The 18873-nt window shown below is 40.1% G+C and overlaps 1 protein-coding gene across 4 annotated transcripts in view; it reads right to left on the bottom strand.

Annotated features, from left to right (window-relative positions):
* The window catches only part of ORC3 (origin recognition complex subunit 3), a 44482-nt gene that overhangs the window by 16242 nt on the left and 9367 nt on the right, over positions 1 to 18873 (bottom strand). For 2 of the 4 annotated variants that reach the window (XM_062608346.1, XM_062608347.1), the window contains exons 4-13: positions 18059 to 18203; positions 16742 to 16843; positions 15634 to 15788; positions 14832 to 14968; positions 11776 to 11935; positions 10845 to 10958; positions 9499 to 9632; positions 6082 to 6145; positions 2788 to 2904; positions 1832 to 1911 (exon numbers count right to left, since the gene is read on the bottom strand). In XM_062608346.1, the coding sequence (XP_062464330.1) occupies positions 1832 to 1911; positions 2788 to 2904; positions 6082 to 6145; positions 9499 to 9632; positions 10845 to 10958; positions 11776 to 11935; positions 14832 to 14968; positions 15634 to 15788; positions 16742 to 16843; positions 18059 to 18203 (1208 nt within the window). The remainder of the gene's footprint in view (positions 1 to 1831; positions 1912 to 2787; positions 2905 to 6081; positions 6146 to 9498; positions 9633 to 10844; positions 10959 to 11775; positions 11936 to 14831; positions 14969 to 15633; positions 15789 to 16741; positions 16844 to 18058; positions 18204 to 18873) is intronic. The other 2 variants (XM_062608348.1, XM_062608349.1) reach the window with 2 other exon arrangements.

Below are 18873 nucleotides of genomic sequence, written 5' to 3'. Positions count from 1 at the left end.
AAAGCAGAGACAAGTATGTGTAAAATGGAAAAGAGAGTTAAAGCTGAAAGAAGACAAAATAATAATCACAGCATCCCAAGTATTTGAAGAAATTGGGCTGAAGCAGTTTTGTTAAAAAAAAAAAAAAAAGAACAAATGACAGAGTACCTGGATTTAAAAAAAGAAAAAAGGAATTAAACAGGTAAGAATAAACAGGGAGCAAGCCAGAACCTGATGGCACCATCAACTTTTGAGATAGGGGACAGATGAATTAAAAGTGCAAGAAAGCAAACTAAACATAAGGGAGAAAAAGGAGAGGAGAAAATGTCAGTTACTAGACATTACAGAACAGACTACAGGAAAGCAAAATGAAACACTGGTGGGCAAGGGTTGATAGGTGCTTGAGTGCTGTCAGTATTCAGTGAGTCAGAGAAGGATTAAGGAGGAAATACTGTAGAAATGACAAATCAAGAATGTAATCCTTTCAAAGGGATGAAGGCAAACAATATGGCGCAGTGGTAATATATAAGAGCATGCTTCCTTCTGTATATGAGCCCAGATATATTCTTCCATGCAATTTTAGCGTCAGACACATAAAACCTCACAAGCCTGGAGGCTCTGGAAGAGGCAGTTGAAGTAACGGTGTTGCATCAGAACTGATGTATTACTGGAATTAATGCAGCTACCAGGAAACAGCCCCTTGCCATAATAAAGCACATTTAAAAGTCTGTAGCTGCAGCATTGCAATTTAATGATCTTCTGTTAAGAAAAATGGCTTGGACAATGTCCTGGGTTCAGCAGTAGCAGTCATTTTTCTCCTTCTTGGTAGCTGGTGCAGTGCTGTGTTTTGACTTTCTGCTCGGGAACAGAGCTGATAACAATGATGTTTTGGTTTGGCCAAGGACTTTGTGAGCCTCATGCTCTGCCAGGGAGGAGGGGAAGCCGGGAGGAAGCAGAGACAGGACACCTGACCCAAACTGACCAAAGAGGTATTCCATACCACAGCACGTCATGCCCAGGAGGTAACTGGGAGTTAGCCGGAAGGGCTGGGAGACTGCAGGGTTGGAGGAGGTATGGGTCGGTGCTTGGTCAGGCTTGGGGGGCAAGTTATCGGTTGGCTGGTGGTGAGATGATGTATTCTCCTCCCTTGTTATTTCCTTTATCATTGTTGTTATTGGTGGTAGCAGTAGTGATTTGTGTTATACCTTAGTTAATAAACTGTTCTTATCTCAACACATGGGAGTTGCATTCTTTTCGATTCTCCTCTCCGTCCCTTCGGGAGTAGGGGGAGGGAAAGAAGGGGGGAGGGAGCGAGTGAACAAGTTACCTGACTGGGTTTAAACCACGACATTTTCAACACTGTCAGTCAGACAACACAGGTGTAGGCTCTCCTGAAGTCCTAAGCTTACAATAGACACAAAAATTTAACTGAGTCCCTGTACAAACTGTCAGAAAAAGGAGGCAGGAAGAAAGAAGTAAATTAAAGAGATAAGAAAGGCCTCAGATATTCATTTGGAAGAGATTCTAATTTTCACAACAGATTAAAATTTAGGCCAACTAAAAGTAATAGCAATAAAAGACCCAACTGATGTTCTCATTCACACACACTAATCTCTGTGGTTTCAGCATAATTACTCAGGGCAGAAGAGATACTAGAAGCTGGTTGAGTTTCATGGAAAACAGTTGAAAGACAAAATGAAAACAGCAGACAATTTTACTTGCAAGCAATCCTCCAAGTAGCTGCGAACAGGTAACATCCTCAGCTTTAAGTTCCAGAATAACTGATGACTGATATTCTCCATGTGAACAATGGTATTGAAACAAAATGGAAAGAAAAAAAAAAAAAAATCACCTTGCTAGCTGAAGAGATGACTCATAATCTTCTGTCTCCCACACTCGGTTTTCCAAACATGCACAATGCAGCTCCCTGATCTGTTATGCAGAAGGTGAAGAAAAGATAAAGTGTTTTACAAACAAAGTAATGTGAAACTCTTACAAGAAGCCTGTCAAAGCAATACATGATTCCTTTGGAGCTTGTTTTTGCAAAGATGCAGGAAGAATGCAAAAGAAATTAAAGCATTTAGTATCTTGGAATCTATGTGTTGCTATGCACCAGGTTTCAAACATCTAATATTCAGATTAAGGTAACAGCAGAGAACAGAGAGGAACTCCAACCAAACGCCACAGCTAAAACACATTTTTGTTTTCAAATACTAGGACAGTTTATGCTGATTTTGTAGTTAGGAACAAATTCTAGTAACAGTGTGTAATACATTGAGGACAAAGAGACAAATGAACATGCACAGAATAGATTGCTCTCCTAGTGGAAGAAGAAACTGCTTAGCATGAGAAGGTGGATTTAATGACATTAGAGCAATATGGCTATTAAGAGCCCTTATCACCATTCCCTTACTATCATTTTATTCTGTACAGAAGGTTGCTAAAACTCAGTCTCTCCAAATGATTTTGACTAGTGAGCTAATAAGCGGCAGAAGAGTGTACATTGTCTGCAGTGCATACAGATAATTCCAGATGTGGGAACCATCCATGTGTGCATTCTATTGCTGATCTGCACATCTGCCTCTTCCTGGAAACTCGTTCCTTTTGATTGACAAGGTATCACCCATGCCACTAAAGACATCACATGCTGTTGCCCTCTGCCCACAGCAAGAAAGCATCTGTCTCCATTTTAAGCAGGGAGCAAAGCAGCAGAATAGTAAGCAAAGAGAAAGAAAATATACTTATTCAAATGCCATACAAACAAACAAACAAAACATATTTCAGTGAAATGGAATAACAGTACATCACCTGCTTGCCCAAAGGATACTTTGGAAGAGAACATGTGAAAACATGAAGACATCTCAGAACTGAAACATAATTTTCATGGTAAACATGCAAGTCCTCCAGCAACTTCTGTGTTGTTTCCTACAGTGACAAAATAATTGCTTTGTAAGTCATTCTGACATACAGTTATTTAAAACTCTCATAAAGACTACAAGTAACTCTGAAGATTTGACATTGTGGTGTGCTATGATTTAAAGCACCAGTGTTAAATTAAGACCACTATGCAAAAAAGCTGTATTTCAACAGTTCACTGCAGTCACATTGCATGTTGTTAAATCTCTTTCTTCCTCCATCTCGCTTGAGATTTTTCATTGATTAGCATTATTATTTTACCATTTTCAACTATATTTCACTTTAGATTTGGCATGTCATCTAGCAAAAAGGAGACTGTACACTATATCTTTAGCAGGCAATGAGAAAGTATATAGCGACTTTTACTCAAATCCTTATTTGCAGTTTTATACTACAAATGCATTTAAAATTTTATTTCTTATATTGCAGGTGGCTGCTGTTTTTATTAGTTAGGTATATGTAAAATGACCGGTTCACAGAAAATAAATATGCAGTTGCTGTTCCTATGTGCTCTTAATTTGACTTCCATTTATTCATAAAGAACTGGAAGGAAAAAGAAATCATGCATTCAGAAAAAGAAATTATTAACTGTTGCTACTGAATTTACTGGATGGTATCTCATTATCACCAGCCTCCCATAGAAGCATATGCAACGCTTCCGAAAATTTCTTGTAGCTGTATTAAAGTACTTTGGGCTCATTCCATTTAAGTTTGTGAATCAGATCTTCTCTCATCTGTCTTTAGTCAGATAAAAAGAGGGAAAAAAAAAACAACAGAATTTGTTTTTTCCTTTTATCTTTGGGTTTTCCAACAGGATTCTCTGCATACTTTATTGCCATTTTGCTCAAGTCTGAGAAAACTATTCCAAATGGAAAGGGAAAAACAAAACAAGCCACTGAAGTTCTGTACAGTTAAACTGAAACAAAGAGTATCAAAGATTTTAAAAAAAAAGCAAAACCTTATCTGCAGACAATATGAGGAAGTATGAACATGTAAAGATTAAGTATCCTACTTCAAAGACTGAAAGTAACAGACAGTGCTGCACAGAGCTTTCTGATGTTACAATAAGTTTGAGATTATTAAGAACATTAAAGACATTCCTCCCCACAGAGTTTTATCTATTAAAATTTGAGTGTCACTGATACAACAATTGTTTAAATAACTTCTAAGATCTTAAGGGAGACGTTCACAAGTTTGCATTTTAATTCTAAGCAGGATCATTAAAAAGAACATATCCTCACCGCAAAAAAAAGCTGAGAAAAGAAAACAAGTTCTTTTTAATGGTGCTACATCAGTCTTATTCCCCCAAACTCAGAGCATTACAGCATCTATTAGAGCATCAGAGCACCTATTAGAGCAGCCATATTTCCTCATCTTGTTTCCCAGATCAAATTTGAAAACATGTCCTGGTTATTAGAAGACTATGCATTATGATTTTGATAAATATAGCTTGACACATTTACAGAACTTCAAATGAAATTTGCCATGAAAACTTTCGGAGTTGTAAGTAATCAGGATGTATAATTGCTTTTTAAACCAATTATTCTAAATAGGTGGAACTCTACCTATAATTGTTAAACAAAAAGTGCCAACAACATGGAATATAAACTGCAGCTGGCAAAGAGTATTGCAGGTTTAGGTGCTAAGCTTGAAAGGCAAGTTCACCTGGTCCTGAACATGAACAGTCACCACAGTGACTTTGAAAACATTTCAAAGCTTAGAATGATACTGTAGATTACTACGATATACAGAATAACCAGCACCTCATTAATACAGCAGTAGGGCCTTGTGTCCCCAGGCAGACTACATTGCCAGCTTGGCAGTACAGTGACAGTCCTAACCCTGCTGCAGAGATTAGAACGTGTCTTCAGTTAAAATTTGTCAGAAGCATCATATGCACATAAGCAAAAAAATTCTGGCTTCCTTCCCAAACTCACAGGGTGAGGCTTGTGATATAAGGGGTATATATTATTAAACATATAAAGTTTAATAGACACGAAGTTTAAGCTGATAAGTATTAAACTTTCAAAGTAGCAGCACATTACATGGTCTTTAAACTTGAAACAGAGTCTCAGCTGCCCATTCCCACTCCTTCCCTCCTGTTATTTCAACAGAAGTGAAATAATTCTGCAGAAACAACCCAGCAAAAACATTCTTATGTCTTGTCATTTTTTTTGGTCAGGTTACTTCAACTGGGTTGTTTCTCTAATGACATTAACTACACAGCCACATGAGGAATTCTGCTGGCATAGCTCAGGTGTGAATAAACAGCAAGTGAGCTGTAGCTTAATCTATTTCTGCCACTGAAGACTAAGGATCAAAAAATCATGTATAAATCATGTCTAGCCATGACGAGTTGCAAACTGCACTGCAGTTGCAAACTTGTGTGCTACCAACCTCTCTTCCAGCCATTACCGTTGCTCTTCACACTTGAAAAGTCCTTGCAAACTAGGAAGCTCTGCTAGGATAAATTAATTGCTTTATCTCTGGTAATACTATTTGCCTGACAGGTTAGCTGTACTTGAGATGAAGAGTTAGGAGAAATCCTTTACCCTGAGCAATGCTTCTGGGAGGGGTTCAGCTGGTGAAAATAACCAGCAGAGCTTTGTTGGTGAACTCCAGAAGGTCTCACAATAGCAGTAACCTGACTTCAATCAGTTGATAAACCTTCAGATAAACAAGTAACATAAATTAAAGTTTTAATCCTGTATGACATCTAGTGTGAACATGTGCCTCAGGACCCAGACTGCCCCACTGAGATCAATCAGAAACTACACAGAGGGTATGGAGGATTAAGAGTTTATGAAATAACCTCCAAGATTACTTACTCATTCTTCAAACACTTCACTGACTTTCCAAGAAAGTCAATCTGAGTAAGCATTAAAATACCAGGCCATAAATAAGCTTATAACCTTCTTTTTAAGCAGTTATATTTCTAGACACAGCTAAAAGTTGATGTAAGAAAAGCTGTGTAGTTTTGTGTAACAGTATACGTGGCAGCCCTAGAGATTTGGAATTCTGACCTCCCAATCCCAATTCTCCGTTACTGGACATGAAGCACAGTATGTACTGTACAAAAGACATTACACAGAACTATACATCTTAGTCGTGTATTTTATTACACTCCACAAAGTAATACATTGGGAAAGTTATTTGTGCTTTCCAAAGACATTCTTGAAATTTTACCTTTACGAAGCTGTCTGCTGTGAGCAGTGCAATCTGTTTCTCTGCTTCTTGCCTTTCTACATATCTGATGGCAAGAAAAAAGCAAGAACATAAAAAATATAATGTAAAGTATGATTAAAGATTACAGGGTTAAAAATTTCAGATAGTTTACGCTGCTATAAGGCTATCTTTGGAAAGATTCAAAAAGGGACAGTCAAATCCAGCAAGTTGAAAGGCCACTCCAAAACCCTAGAGATCATGCTCCAAGCCATCTTAACAAGCTCAAAAGTGATTTATGGTTATTTGTCATAATAGCTTGTTTCTGCATTAAGAAAAATGGGGGAGTGGGGAGAAGTTCAAGTGATTACACATCACAGAAGCTGAACTCTGCAGACCAGAAGATGAAGGCTTTATGAAAATATTTAGAACTGACCTCTTTCTGATCGATTTCCCTTTGCAATAGAAACACATGCACAAATGATCTAGTTTTCACAGAGCTTAATTTACATATTCATAGAATCACAGAACAGAATAGTTAGGGTTGGAAAGGACCTTAAGATCATCTAGTTCCAACCCCCCTGCCATGGGCAGGGACACCTCACACTAAACCATCTCACCCAAGGCTTCATCTAACCTGGCCTTGAACACTGCCAGGCATGGAGTGTTCACAACCTCCCTGGGCAACCCCTTCCAGTGCCTCACCACCCTAACAGGAAAGAATTTCCTCCATATATCCAATCTAAACTTCCCCTGTTTAAGTTTTAACCCATTACCCCTTGTCCTGTCACTACAGTCCCTAATGAAGAGTCCCTCCCCAGCATCCCTATAGGTCCCCTTCAGATACTGGAAGGCTGCTATGAGGTCTCCACGCAGCCTTCTCTTCTCCAGGCTGAACAGCCCCAACTTTCTCAGCCTGTCTTCATATGGGAGGTGCTCCAGTCCCCTGATCATCCTCGTGGACCTTCTCTGGACTTGTTCCAACAGTTCCATGTCCTTTTTATGTTGAGGACACCAGAACTGCACACAATACTCCAAGTTAGGTCTCACAAGAGCAGAGTAGAGGGGCAGGATCACCTCCTTCAACCTGCTGGTCACACTCCTTTTGATGCAGCCCAGGACACAGTTGGCTTTCTGGGCTTCAAGTGCTCACTGCCAGCTCATGTTCATTTTCTCATCAACCAACACCCCCAAGTCCTTCTCCACAGGGCTGCTCTGAATCTCTTCTCTGTCCAACCTGTGGCTGTGCCTGGGATTGCTCCGACCCACGTGTAGGACTTTGCACTTGTCATGGTTAAACTTCATGAGGTTGGCATCAGCCCACAAGTGTGTCAAGGTCCCTCTGGATGGCATTCCTTCCCTCCAGGGTATCAACCAAATCACACAGCTTGGTGTCATCGGCAAACCTGCTGAGGGCGCACTCAATCCCACTGTCCATGTCAGCAGCAAAGATGTTGAACAAGACCGGTCCCAACACTGATCCCTGAGGGACACCACTCGTTACTGGTCTCCAGCCGGACACTGAGCCATTGACCACAACTCTTTGCATGAGGCCATTCAGCCAGTTCTTTATCCACTGAGTGGTCCATCCATCAAATTGATGTCTCTCCAATTTAGAGACAAGGATGTCATGTGGGACAGTGTCGAACACTTTACACAAGTCCAGGTAGATGACATCAACTGCTCTACCCCTGTCCATCAGTTCCGTAGCCCCATCATAGAAGGCCACCAAATTGGTCAGGCAGGATTTCCCCTTAGTGAAGCCATGCTGGCTGTCACCAAGCACCTTGGTGATTTTCATGTGCCTTAGCATGCCTTCCAGGAGAATCTGCTCCAAGATTTTGCCAGGCACAGAGGTGAGACTGACTGGTCTGTAATTCCCTGGATCATCCATTTTCCCCTTCTTGAAAATGGGGGTTATATTTCCCTTTTTCCAGTCTTCAGGAACTTCACCTGACTGCCATGATTTCTCAAATATGATGGCCAGTGGCTTCGCAACTTCATTCACCAGCTCCTTCACGACCCGCGGATGGATCTCATCAGGTCCCATGGACTTGTGCACGTTCAGATTTTTAAGATGGTGTCGAACCAGATCCTCTCCTACAGTGGGCCCAAGGTCTTCATTCTCACAGTCCCTGCATCTGCCTTCCAAGACTTGGGTGGTTTGGTCAGAGCCTTTGCCAGTGAAGACTGAGGCAAAGAAGTCATTCAGAACCTCAGCCTTCTCCAAATCCTGTGTAGCCAGTTCTCCCGAGAGCTTCCTGAGGGGGCCTACGTTCTCCCTAGTCTGTTTTTTATTTGTTATGTACCTGTAGAATCCCTTCCTGTTATCTTTAACATCCCTAGCCAAGTTTAATTCTAACTGAGCCTTAGCTTTCCTAACCTGGTCCCTAGCTTCTCGGACAACATCCCTGTACTCTTCCCATGCCACCTGTCCTTGCTTCCACTTATTATAAGCCTCTCTTTTCATTTGAGTTTTCCTCAGGAGCTCCTTATCCATCCAAGGAGGTCTCCTGGCCCTCCTGCTGCACTTCCTTCTAGTTGGGATGCAACACTCCTGAGCTTGCAGCAGGTGATCCTTGAATATCAACCAAGAGTGTTCGGCCCCCCTGCCCTCTAGGGCTGTATCCCATGGAACCTTACTAAGCAGGTTCCTGAAGAGGCCAAAGTCTGCTCTTTTGAAGTCCAGGGCAGCGAGCTTGCTGCACGCTCTTCTCACCGTCCTGAGGATCTCGAATTCGACCATCTCATGATCATTGCATCCAAGGCTGCCCTGGAGCATCACGTTTCCAGTAAGCCCTTCCCTGTTGGTGAGCACGAGGTCAAGCATGGCACCTCTCCTTGTCAGCTCCTCTATAACTTGCAGAAGGAAGTTGTCTTCCACACAATCGAGGAACCTCCTGGATTGCTTGTGCCGGGCCGTGCCGTCCTTCCAACAGATGTCAGGGTGGTTGAAGTCACCCATGAAAACAAGGAAGGGCCTGTGAGTGTGAGGCTGTTCCTGTCTGTCTATAGAGTGCTTCATCCGCAGGTTCTTCTTGATCAGGCAGCCTGTAGCAGATCCCCATAGTAATGTCTCCCATCACTGTTTTCCCTTTAATCCTGACCCACAAACTCTGTTAACTGATCCCCTGTCCCCAGACAGAGTTCCATACTCTCCAGCCTATCCCTAACATAAAGGGCAACTCACCCTCCCCACCTGCTGGGCCTGTCTTTTCTAAAGAGCCTGTAACCTTCCATTCCAACACTCCAGTCATAGGAGCCATCCCACCATGTTTCTGTGATGCCTATTTTATCATAGGCATATGATATTCCTTTCATTTTCACATGATATTTCATTTCATATGATATTTCATGTGATATTTCATTTTCATATGATATTCCTTTCATTTTTTAAAAAAGCTGACTACAAGATTGTCCAAAATTTATTTAGCCTTTTACCTTCTAAAAGAGGGCAGTTTTCGAATGTTTTCACACTGATCATGTGATAAAGAATTTACTCTCTTCTTAGCATCTGCCAGTTGGCAACATAGTACACTAAGCGGCTGGGAATAGAAATGTTCAACAATACAGAGCTGAAAGACAAAGCAAGAAACAGTGAAGTTAATAAAACTCATCCTCCCTGCTATATCTACCTTTTAATGCTTTCTTATTACTACAGTGCATATACTACAATGGTAGTAATAGTATTCCTTCAAAAAAGAATTCATTAAAGTTGAGAAATATTCTGTAAGTCACTACAGGACACATCAATCACTTCTTAATACAGTCATATAATTACCTTTTTTGCTGTATGCACTATTCATGTTCAATACCTCATCCTTCCCTCCTCTTACATGATAACTATTGCTTGTCAAATATTTTCTATTCATTTCTGTGAACTACTGCATTCTTCAGGTTATATATTCAGCTCCAATGCTCACAAATAACAAAGAGTATATTTAGAGATATGAAAAGCAACTACTGTACAGAAGCAAAGTTACCGCATGTCCTAATTTCAATTTCTGTTTCATGTACCATTTCAAATACACTGCTAAGCTCTTACTGTGCATACACACAAATGCACTTCATCACTGATTTCAGCTGTACTAAAAGTAGCATCAGGGCCTTGCAGGATAGTAGCATGTACTCCACACATCTATTCTTAAAAACAAAACGAAACTCCAATCAGACTACCTCACTAAAAACTTCTAAAACATAAAAACTGTCAAAGAGGAAAGACACTTCCTGTCAGAAAACTTAACATCACTGCTAGACATAGTGAGATGATGGTGGTTCCTTGTACCTATCACTTAGGAAATCTGATCCAAAATTGCTTCATCCTTGAATACTTTTAAGGTACAAGGACACAAACATACCCTGTCAGAGACGGGAGCTGTATTTTCTTATCAGGCCAACATGGACTCACTAAAACCTGGTGCCTCGTTCAAATAAGAGGAGTTGAAACCTATCAAAGGCCAGGCAGGTCTGTCTGCAGGAAAAGGTGCTAGAGCTAGGATATTTCTCTTGGCTATGTGTAATCACCGAATCTTAGATATCAAACAATCTGAAACACTCTAAAGGTATACAACACTAAAAGGGCATGTTTTACTAACAGGTTCACACATGGAATCAGGCAAGAAAGAAACAATTTCACAATCCTGCATTAGAACAGATTACAGGGACTACAAATTCTTTGCAGAACTCTTGTCAATGATCCACAAAGGCCTGAAAGAGACTCAGACACAGAGATACATCTGGAGATGAAGATCTATATAAGCCAATAAGTTCTTATTACCATTGCCTACCTGAAATCCTTTGATAAAATTCCAGACAGAAAAATCATGGTACAAGAATATGTTGATGAGAACCTGCAGAACTTTCTCACCCAGTTTAAAGGGAAACCGGGATGTCAGAAGCAGCTAAGGGAGACAAAAAGGAGAAGTAGCTACAACAGAAATTCTTTCCTGAATTCGACTCATCAAGATTTCCATACACAATTTGATACAACTCTTACTATGTGTCAGCATTCAACTAAACGAGATACTAAATAAATACACTGCTAACCTCTAAAAACAATTCTTTTGCTAACATATCCATGCAAAGACTGATGATTTTCAGTATATTATTTCATCACATTTTTGTAAATACCTTTTGCTAACATGCAACACTTGAAGTTAGTTTTGCTTAATGTTATTCTTGTCTTTATTTTTAAAATTACAAACAGAAGAGAGGCTGCTTTAACCACCAGGGAGACCACTACTTTCAGCATGTGTAACAGGGATCTTGGAACTCCTGCACAAAGTGGCATACCAAGAACCATACAGGCACAGCATCTACATGGTTTCATCATTTGGAAAACTACTAATTTCTGACAAGCAGCAAAATTCAGGCTGAACTATATTTTTCTATGTTTAAAATTATGTTTTTCTGGAACAAAGTAAAGCTCAAGTCCAAGTACTGACTTAATGAAGAGGTGGGAATGTCAGTGTGTAATTGCCCAAGCACGCATGGGCAGATGTCAATGCAAATGAAAGGTGAAAGCAGATATATGAGTGTGTCTCGATGTGAGAAAGAAGATATCAATATTAAGCCTACTTTGCAACTATGAGTAGAAATATTCAAAATCCACAGCTCTCAGGAACAGATTCCATTTCAAAAGCTTCAGACAAACCTAAAGGCCACACGTATTATACTGTGTTTGAATAAACAAACACTCCTATTCAGAAAGGGAATTACCTTGTCAATTATAGTAGACAGGTGCTCCTTACAGGAAAGGGACTGGAAAAGCTCTATGCACAGCAGAGAGGAAACAGAATGAGGAAGTAAGCTGTGGATAATCATTGGAGATGTAGCGATTCCAAAAATCAGTACTAGAGGTAATTCACGGATATGTTGACTACATCATGGGGAAAAGGAGAAAAATCAATAGTTACATTATAGAAAATTATGAAACAAATGTATTATGCTCCTACTACAGCACTAAGCTAAGATGCAGAAATGGGTAAATGAAAAGATTTGTTGCCAGTAAACGAAAAGGGTTTTGAAGTAGAGTAAAATGAAAAAGAATGGAAGCTATTTAAAGTCCAAAAGCAGAAAAGGAAATTAAATCATATTTTAGGATTCAAATTTCAGGAAATGGCATAAAAAGCATCTTTCCAGTTAGAGTATCGTACTGCTCCTATCTGCCCCCAAAGTTATATACAGATAACTCAATCTTCTTTTTTTTTTTTTTCCCAAAGAAATAAAGAAGACATAAACCAGCTAACAGCCTCCAGAAAATGTACAGACTTTGCACCATTTAATACATGGAAAATAAATATGAAACACTTCTAATGTTCTGTGTTCTCATTAGACTTAAAAAATAAAGAATTCCAACTTCTTCAGATTAAATCTTATTGATTCAATCAATTTAACCATGCCAAGTGCAAGGTCCTACACCTGGGTCAGAGCAATCCCAGGCACAGCTACAGGTTGGGCAGAGAAGAGATTCAGAGCAGCCCTGTGGAGAAGGACTTGGGGGTGTTGGTTGATGAGAAAATGAACATGGGCAGGCAGTGTGCGCTTGCAGCCCAGAAAGCCAACTGTATCCTGGACTGCATCAAAAGGAGCGTGACCAGCAGGTCGAAGGAGGTGATCCTGCCCCTCTACTCTGCTCTTGTGAGACCTCACTTGGAGTATTGTGTGCAGTTCTGGTGTCCTCAACATAAAAAGGACATGGAACTGTTGGAACAAGTCCAGAGGAGGGCCACGAGGATGATCAGGGGACTGGAGCACCTCCCATATGAAGACAGGCTGAGGAAGTTGGGGATGTTCAGCCTGGAGAAGAGAAGGCTGCCTGGAGACCTCATAGCAGCCTTCCAGTATCTGAAGGGGGCCTATAGGGATGCTGGAGAGGGACTCTTCATTAGGGACTGTAGTGACAGGACAAGGAGTAATGGCTTACAACTTAAACAGGGGAAGTTTAGGTTGGATATAAGAAGGAAATTCTTTCCTGTTAGGGTGGTGAGGCACTGGAATAGGTTGCCCAGGGAGGTTGTGAATGCTCCATGCCTGGCAGTGCTCAAGACCAGGTTGGACGAGGCCTTGGGCGATATGATTTAGTGTAAGGTGTCCCTGCCCACAGCAGGGGGGTTGGAACGAGATGATCTTAAGGTCCTTTCCAACCCTAACGATTCTACGATTCTATGATTCTATAATCTTCCTCTTCAGATTTTTTTTTTAGTATATGCTTTGAGAACTGATAACCAGGATTGAATTCCTTGTATTCCTTGTGAACAGCATCAAATTATTTAAAATGCAGTGCTTTTAAGTATTATTTAATCATCATTTTCTCCTTTTTAAAAAAAAAAAATCAGGGTTAAGGAGATACAAATTCTGTGATCTTAAATATCTTCTAGGCGAAAATTGTCAATTTATTCTGTTTTTTTTTCATTTCACCACAGCAACTTTTTGACCCTGGTGTTTTAATTGTCATCCCACAGTTATTTCATTTCTAGAACTCCACAGAAGTCATTGCTAAAGACTTAAACATAAAACAGATAAACTTCATCTATTACTGTCCACCGTTGATAACCTAAGAATATTGGCAAGAAATTGAATCTTGTGATGAACCAATCAGAAGAACCTCTCACATTCACCCAACTTCACCCTTTATTGAACACGTTTCAGACTGAAATGGAGAGAATAAATCCAACCTCTACCATTACTCAGAAGCCTGTTTTCAATGTATTATGCAACTCTGCCAAGCTTCTATTTTACCCATCTTCTGTTTACTATAATCAAGACCATATTTAGTTATAAGCTCATTTGAATCCTCTACACCTTTCCTTCTGAAGGGACACACAACCAATTAAAAAAGTGTATTTGCAAATAGTAGACAGATACACTTGAACAGCACTTCACCTACATTCCATATACTCAGTTATTTATCCTTGACACAAAAATCAAAATAAACACAACACGTAATGATTAAAACCTCATTCCCCTCTGTTTTACCCCCTAATTATTTCCAGATTATTGTGTGTTTCTGATTTTACTTCTTCAAATGTTCCCTAGAGAGCCCATCTGCCAGATCTGAAGTAGAAAAATGTTTTTTTTTTGTGGGTCTCTCAGCAAGAGAAATTGCCTAACCTTATCGAGAGGTAACGTAAGGCGTGCATGCTGCAGCTGCATTGTACAACTGCAGCCACAATTTTGCTGCACCTGTCGTTTCAAGCTGGGGACTGAATGTAAGATGCTCTTTTTGGAGAATAGCATGGGTTTCGGTTAGAATGCATGAGATTATATTAAGGAAGACATGTTAAGGATGGACAGAAGCACAGGAGCACCTGGAGTAGTCAGCTACCCATTACAGACACTGGCTGACACAAAAATTCTCTGGGTAAGTTTTATATCCTCCCATTAGTAAGCTAGTGACCTTTAAACAGCATTAAATCAGTAGTCATACAACTGTAAAAGTCTACAGAAGAAAGATCTGGGCATCTTGAAAAATTAGTTTTGCAATCACTAATTCTGTAACAACTATTACCAATAAATACTCTGATGTAAAGACTTAAATCAGCCACCCAGTATCTCAACCCAGCCCTTTGGCACACTGCTTCAGAGTCCCAGGTTAGCCTTAGGATAACTTATCCCCAAAACTTAACAAATAGGTTTCTGCAAAATCACTGCAGCAAAGATGCAGCATCAATATTTGATTCCAATTCTCCACTGGCCTCATTGTTATACTTCAAAACAGCTGCAAATAGAAAATGGGTAAAAGAGTGGAAGAACTAAACTTCAGCTCACATTACCTGCTGATGCCTATGAAGTCTTGAAGTACTTTTGTAGTGAAACTTTCCATGTCTTTGAATATAACTACAACTGGAGGAGACTGTTGGTGTTTTGAAGAGGAAGTTCTTTTTTTGCTCAGAGTTTCAGAACCTGTTTTCTTTAAAGCCATTTGTTATGCGTTATTAAATAAGACAATAAAATAAAAAGACTGAATCACTTCTACAATATTATAATGTCTGAAAGTGACATGAGGTAACTTTTTGCTACAACTGCTATTTATTATTAGCATCTAGAATTGCAATTTTTCTTCCTTCTATTTGACACAGCATAAAGTACAAAGCATAAACAAATCTTAAAATCTCACATAACAACAAAGACAAGAATAGCTCTGTGGGACAGAACTGATGAAATTCATACATTGCATACATGAGACATTGCTTATTTCTTATCTCTTTATCCAGTAATAAAAATGTGGTCACTAAACTTTTGTTTAAACACACTGCTTCCGACGAAGTCATCATAAAATCAGTTTTAACTTCATGACAGAAGCAAAACTTTAAATTTCATTAGCTATATTAAACACAAAGATGCAAAAACATTTTGAAAGTTACTTTCTCACTGACTGTCAATGTAGTGTAGGCTGCAGGTGACAGAATGGGACATTATCACTAATAGGGTGCCTTTACCCTGGATGGCTGCTCTTGTATAAAGTGTTGTTTTAATAAAAAAAACATCTCGGCACTCCTTGGAGAAAAGCACTCCTGGAATGAAGTTGATACTGCATGTTAAACTTCTAGTTCCCAATTAAACCCCAAAACATACCTTTGTTACACTCTCATACCAGTCGACAACGGATTTCATTGAACAACGTATTCTATTCTGGGAAACCTGCACATAGTCCTCATCTTCCAATGACACCACATCAGTAGAGCAGTTCATCACCTGCCCCATCAGCTTCTGCATCAGATTTTTTATGCCTTCACATTTTTAAACACATAGTAAAGACATTTGGTTATTCAACTCATACTCTAAAATATCACTCCGTTATCCCTTATTATTTGTTCACTTTTCTGATTATGTGCCTTCTTTATCCAGAATGCACATCTCATGCTACAGAAAGCTTGAAAATATTCATGATACACATGCTAATGCAATAAAAATTATGCTATTAATTTGCCTAGATAGCAACAATTTGGGTCAAGATGTTGGCCCTACACCTTTCCTGAACTCCAGCCACATGCCATTGGAGTGACCTAAAAAAAACCACTAAAACAGTACAGCCAATCCATGGATTTGGGGATGCTGCTGGAAGTGATTCTGGTCTTTTTACTTAAAAATTTAAAAAAAGAACAAGGAGAGTGGGACAAAATTTTATGCTACCCATTCCCCACTTTAATAACATGACTGTAAGCATTTAAAATGTGGAATGCATACATACACTATTCAATTAAACAAGAGAAAAGTCATCCTACAACATCAATGTGCAAAGGACTAAGCGGCATGCTCTTGACGTTTATGCTACAACTGAGCAGTACTTCAATCTTCACTGTTTTAAAGAGAACTGGACACCTCTTAAAATACAGTAGTAGGAATTACTGCTATGTTAACATAGGATTGAGCAAACCTTTAGAAAGTCTCCAAGATCCCTCTCACTGTGAGGGTGGTGAGACACTGGCTCAGGTTGCCCAGAGAACGTGTGGCTGCTCCATCCCTGGCAGTGTTCAACGTCAGGTTGGAAGGAGCCTTGGGCAACCTGGTCTAGTGTGAGGCATCCCTGCCCATGGGAACAGGTTGGAACTAGATGAAGTCCTTTCCAACCCAAACCATTCTGTGATTTTAAGATTATTCTTACATTTGGGTGCACAAGCTAGAATTTCTAGCTACTTCTTAGCTTATTCAGAAGAAGCAGCAAAGCTACTGCAGTACTTACCTGGGCAATCTTTGGCTTCCAGCAAGGCTATATAAGGAGTAATATTTTGAAGGGCTTCTGAGAGATTTCTAAAAGTCAAATCATGATCTGTAACATTTACACCTAGAAAAAGAAAAAATTTCAAGGGCGTTTTTTCCTTTGATTTGCGACCACCATGATTTAATAATAAACTGAACAGCAGACAAAACCCAGAAGATACTTCAAATATTTAAAGAAGGAATGAAAAGCACTGCATCATCTATGATGAAAGATGAAAAACTAGCACAAGATTAGACACACATGTTAATACTACCTGATTACAGTGAACAGGGAACCTCTGCAAAAACCCCTCACAGTCTGGGGGGGTGTGGGGGGGTGGTGTTTGGTTGGTTGGGTGTTTTTAAAAAAGGGGTACAAACATGCAAGAAGCAGGATTGGGTTTCTATCTTCCCTTCTACTCATACCCTCAAAAGCCATCCACAGTCATCTAAGGCCTGTGGACCAGAAAACAAAGTTCACCTTCTGTAAAAGAACAACACTGCATGCACCTGAGACCTGGATCTTCACATGGCTTATGTAAGGAGGAAAATATTAATATCCTTAGTCAAAGCCCCTCCAGAAGGCAATTCACAGCTTCTTCTACAGAGCAGGAACTTCTCACTTTCTACTGCCCACAAAAGTAGACTACCTTTCACACTTTGTTAGTGCCCACACAGTAAACTTGAAGCACAGGCCTGATTTTAGGTTCCCTAAAATGATCCACTGAAAATGCACTCAGGTTGCCTTGAACCAGGTTCAGGACTGCAGTTACAACCCTTTGAAAGAAGAGGGTGGGGGGAGAAGAAAAGCACCAAACAAACAATTCCAAACTTCACCAACTTCAGTAATATGATCTTCCACTATTTTCTTAACCTTCTTCTCCTTTTCCAAGATAATGACACTGCTCTCCTACAGGTAAAGATGCACTGCAAGAACATGTATCAGAAATACAGAAGCTATGTAATTCCACCGTTAGTCAACACTAAGTGTGTTTGTAGTAGAAACAGGAACAAAATCAAACCATATCCAGATCCTCAGGAAAAAAAAACCTCTAAATCACTAGCAGCTGCCTAAGACAAACCTTTAGGGAAGATGCTAACGTACTATGCATATGCTATTATGCACAAAAGGCGAAAGAGGTCTTATCCTGCTTCCCTCTCCTGGCCCAGACTCTTCTGTTAACATTTCTTATGCCTATATTGCTCACAACAATTGCTAGAAGTACCACTGTATTTTTCCTTGATCTTTGTGACAGCTTTAAGTATTATGTACACAACAAAATATACTTTAAAAAATTACCTAAGACAAGAGCTGCAGTGGGGATTTCTCTGGACTTCATCCGACAAGTCCAGTCTGTTGTCTTTCCTTGGAACTCAGAATGAGATCGCCTCAAAAAACTTACTAGGTTATCAAGTAACTGCTTATTCAAGTCTTCCTGTATTTGCTGTAAACAAACACAAGAGAGATTTTATTTATGAAGATGCGGAAACACCAGAGTATCTTCCTGCTCCTACCCGTCCTGGGTTCAGCAGTAGCAGTCATTTTTCTCCTTCTTGGTAGCTGGTGCAGTGCTGTGTTTTGACTTTCTGCTCGGGAACAGAGCTGATAACAATGATGTTTTGGTTTGGCCAAGGACTTTGTGAGCCTCACGCTCTGCCAGGGAGGAGGGGAAGCCAGGAGGAAGCAGAGACAGGACACCTGACCCAAGCTAGACAAAGAGGTATTCCATACCACAGCACGTCATGCCCAGGATGTAACTGGGAGTTAGCCGGAAGGGCTAGAGGATGGCAGGGCTGGAGGAGGTATCGGTCGGTGCTTGGTTGGGCTGGGGGGGGTGCGAGTTATATATCGGCTGGTGCTGAGGTGCTGTATTCTCTTCCCTTGTTATTTCCTTTATCATTATTATTATTGGTGGTAGCAGTAGTGATTTGTGTTATACCTTAGTTACTAAACTGTTCTTATCTCAACCCGTGGGAGTTGCATTCTTTTTGATTCTCCTTCCTATCCCTCCAGGAGAAGGGGGAGGCCAAAAAAGGGGGAGGAGTGAGAGAGCAACTGCTTGATTTGTGGCTGACTTTGTTTACACCACGACACTACCCCTTCCCTGCATAATT

This window comes from Pezoporus occidentalis, unplaced genomic scaffold (assembly GCF_034315485.1).
Source record: "Pezoporus occidentalis ecotype Australia unplaced genomic scaffold, CSIRO_AGI_Poc_V1 ctg13, whole genome shotgun sequence".
Taxonomy (NCBI): domain Eukaryota; kingdom Metazoa; phylum Chordata; class Aves; order Psittaciformes; family Psittacidae; genus Pezoporus; species Pezoporus occidentalis.
Note: the sequence above shows the minus strand (reverse complement) of the source record. Positions and strands in the feature narration are given on the sequence as shown.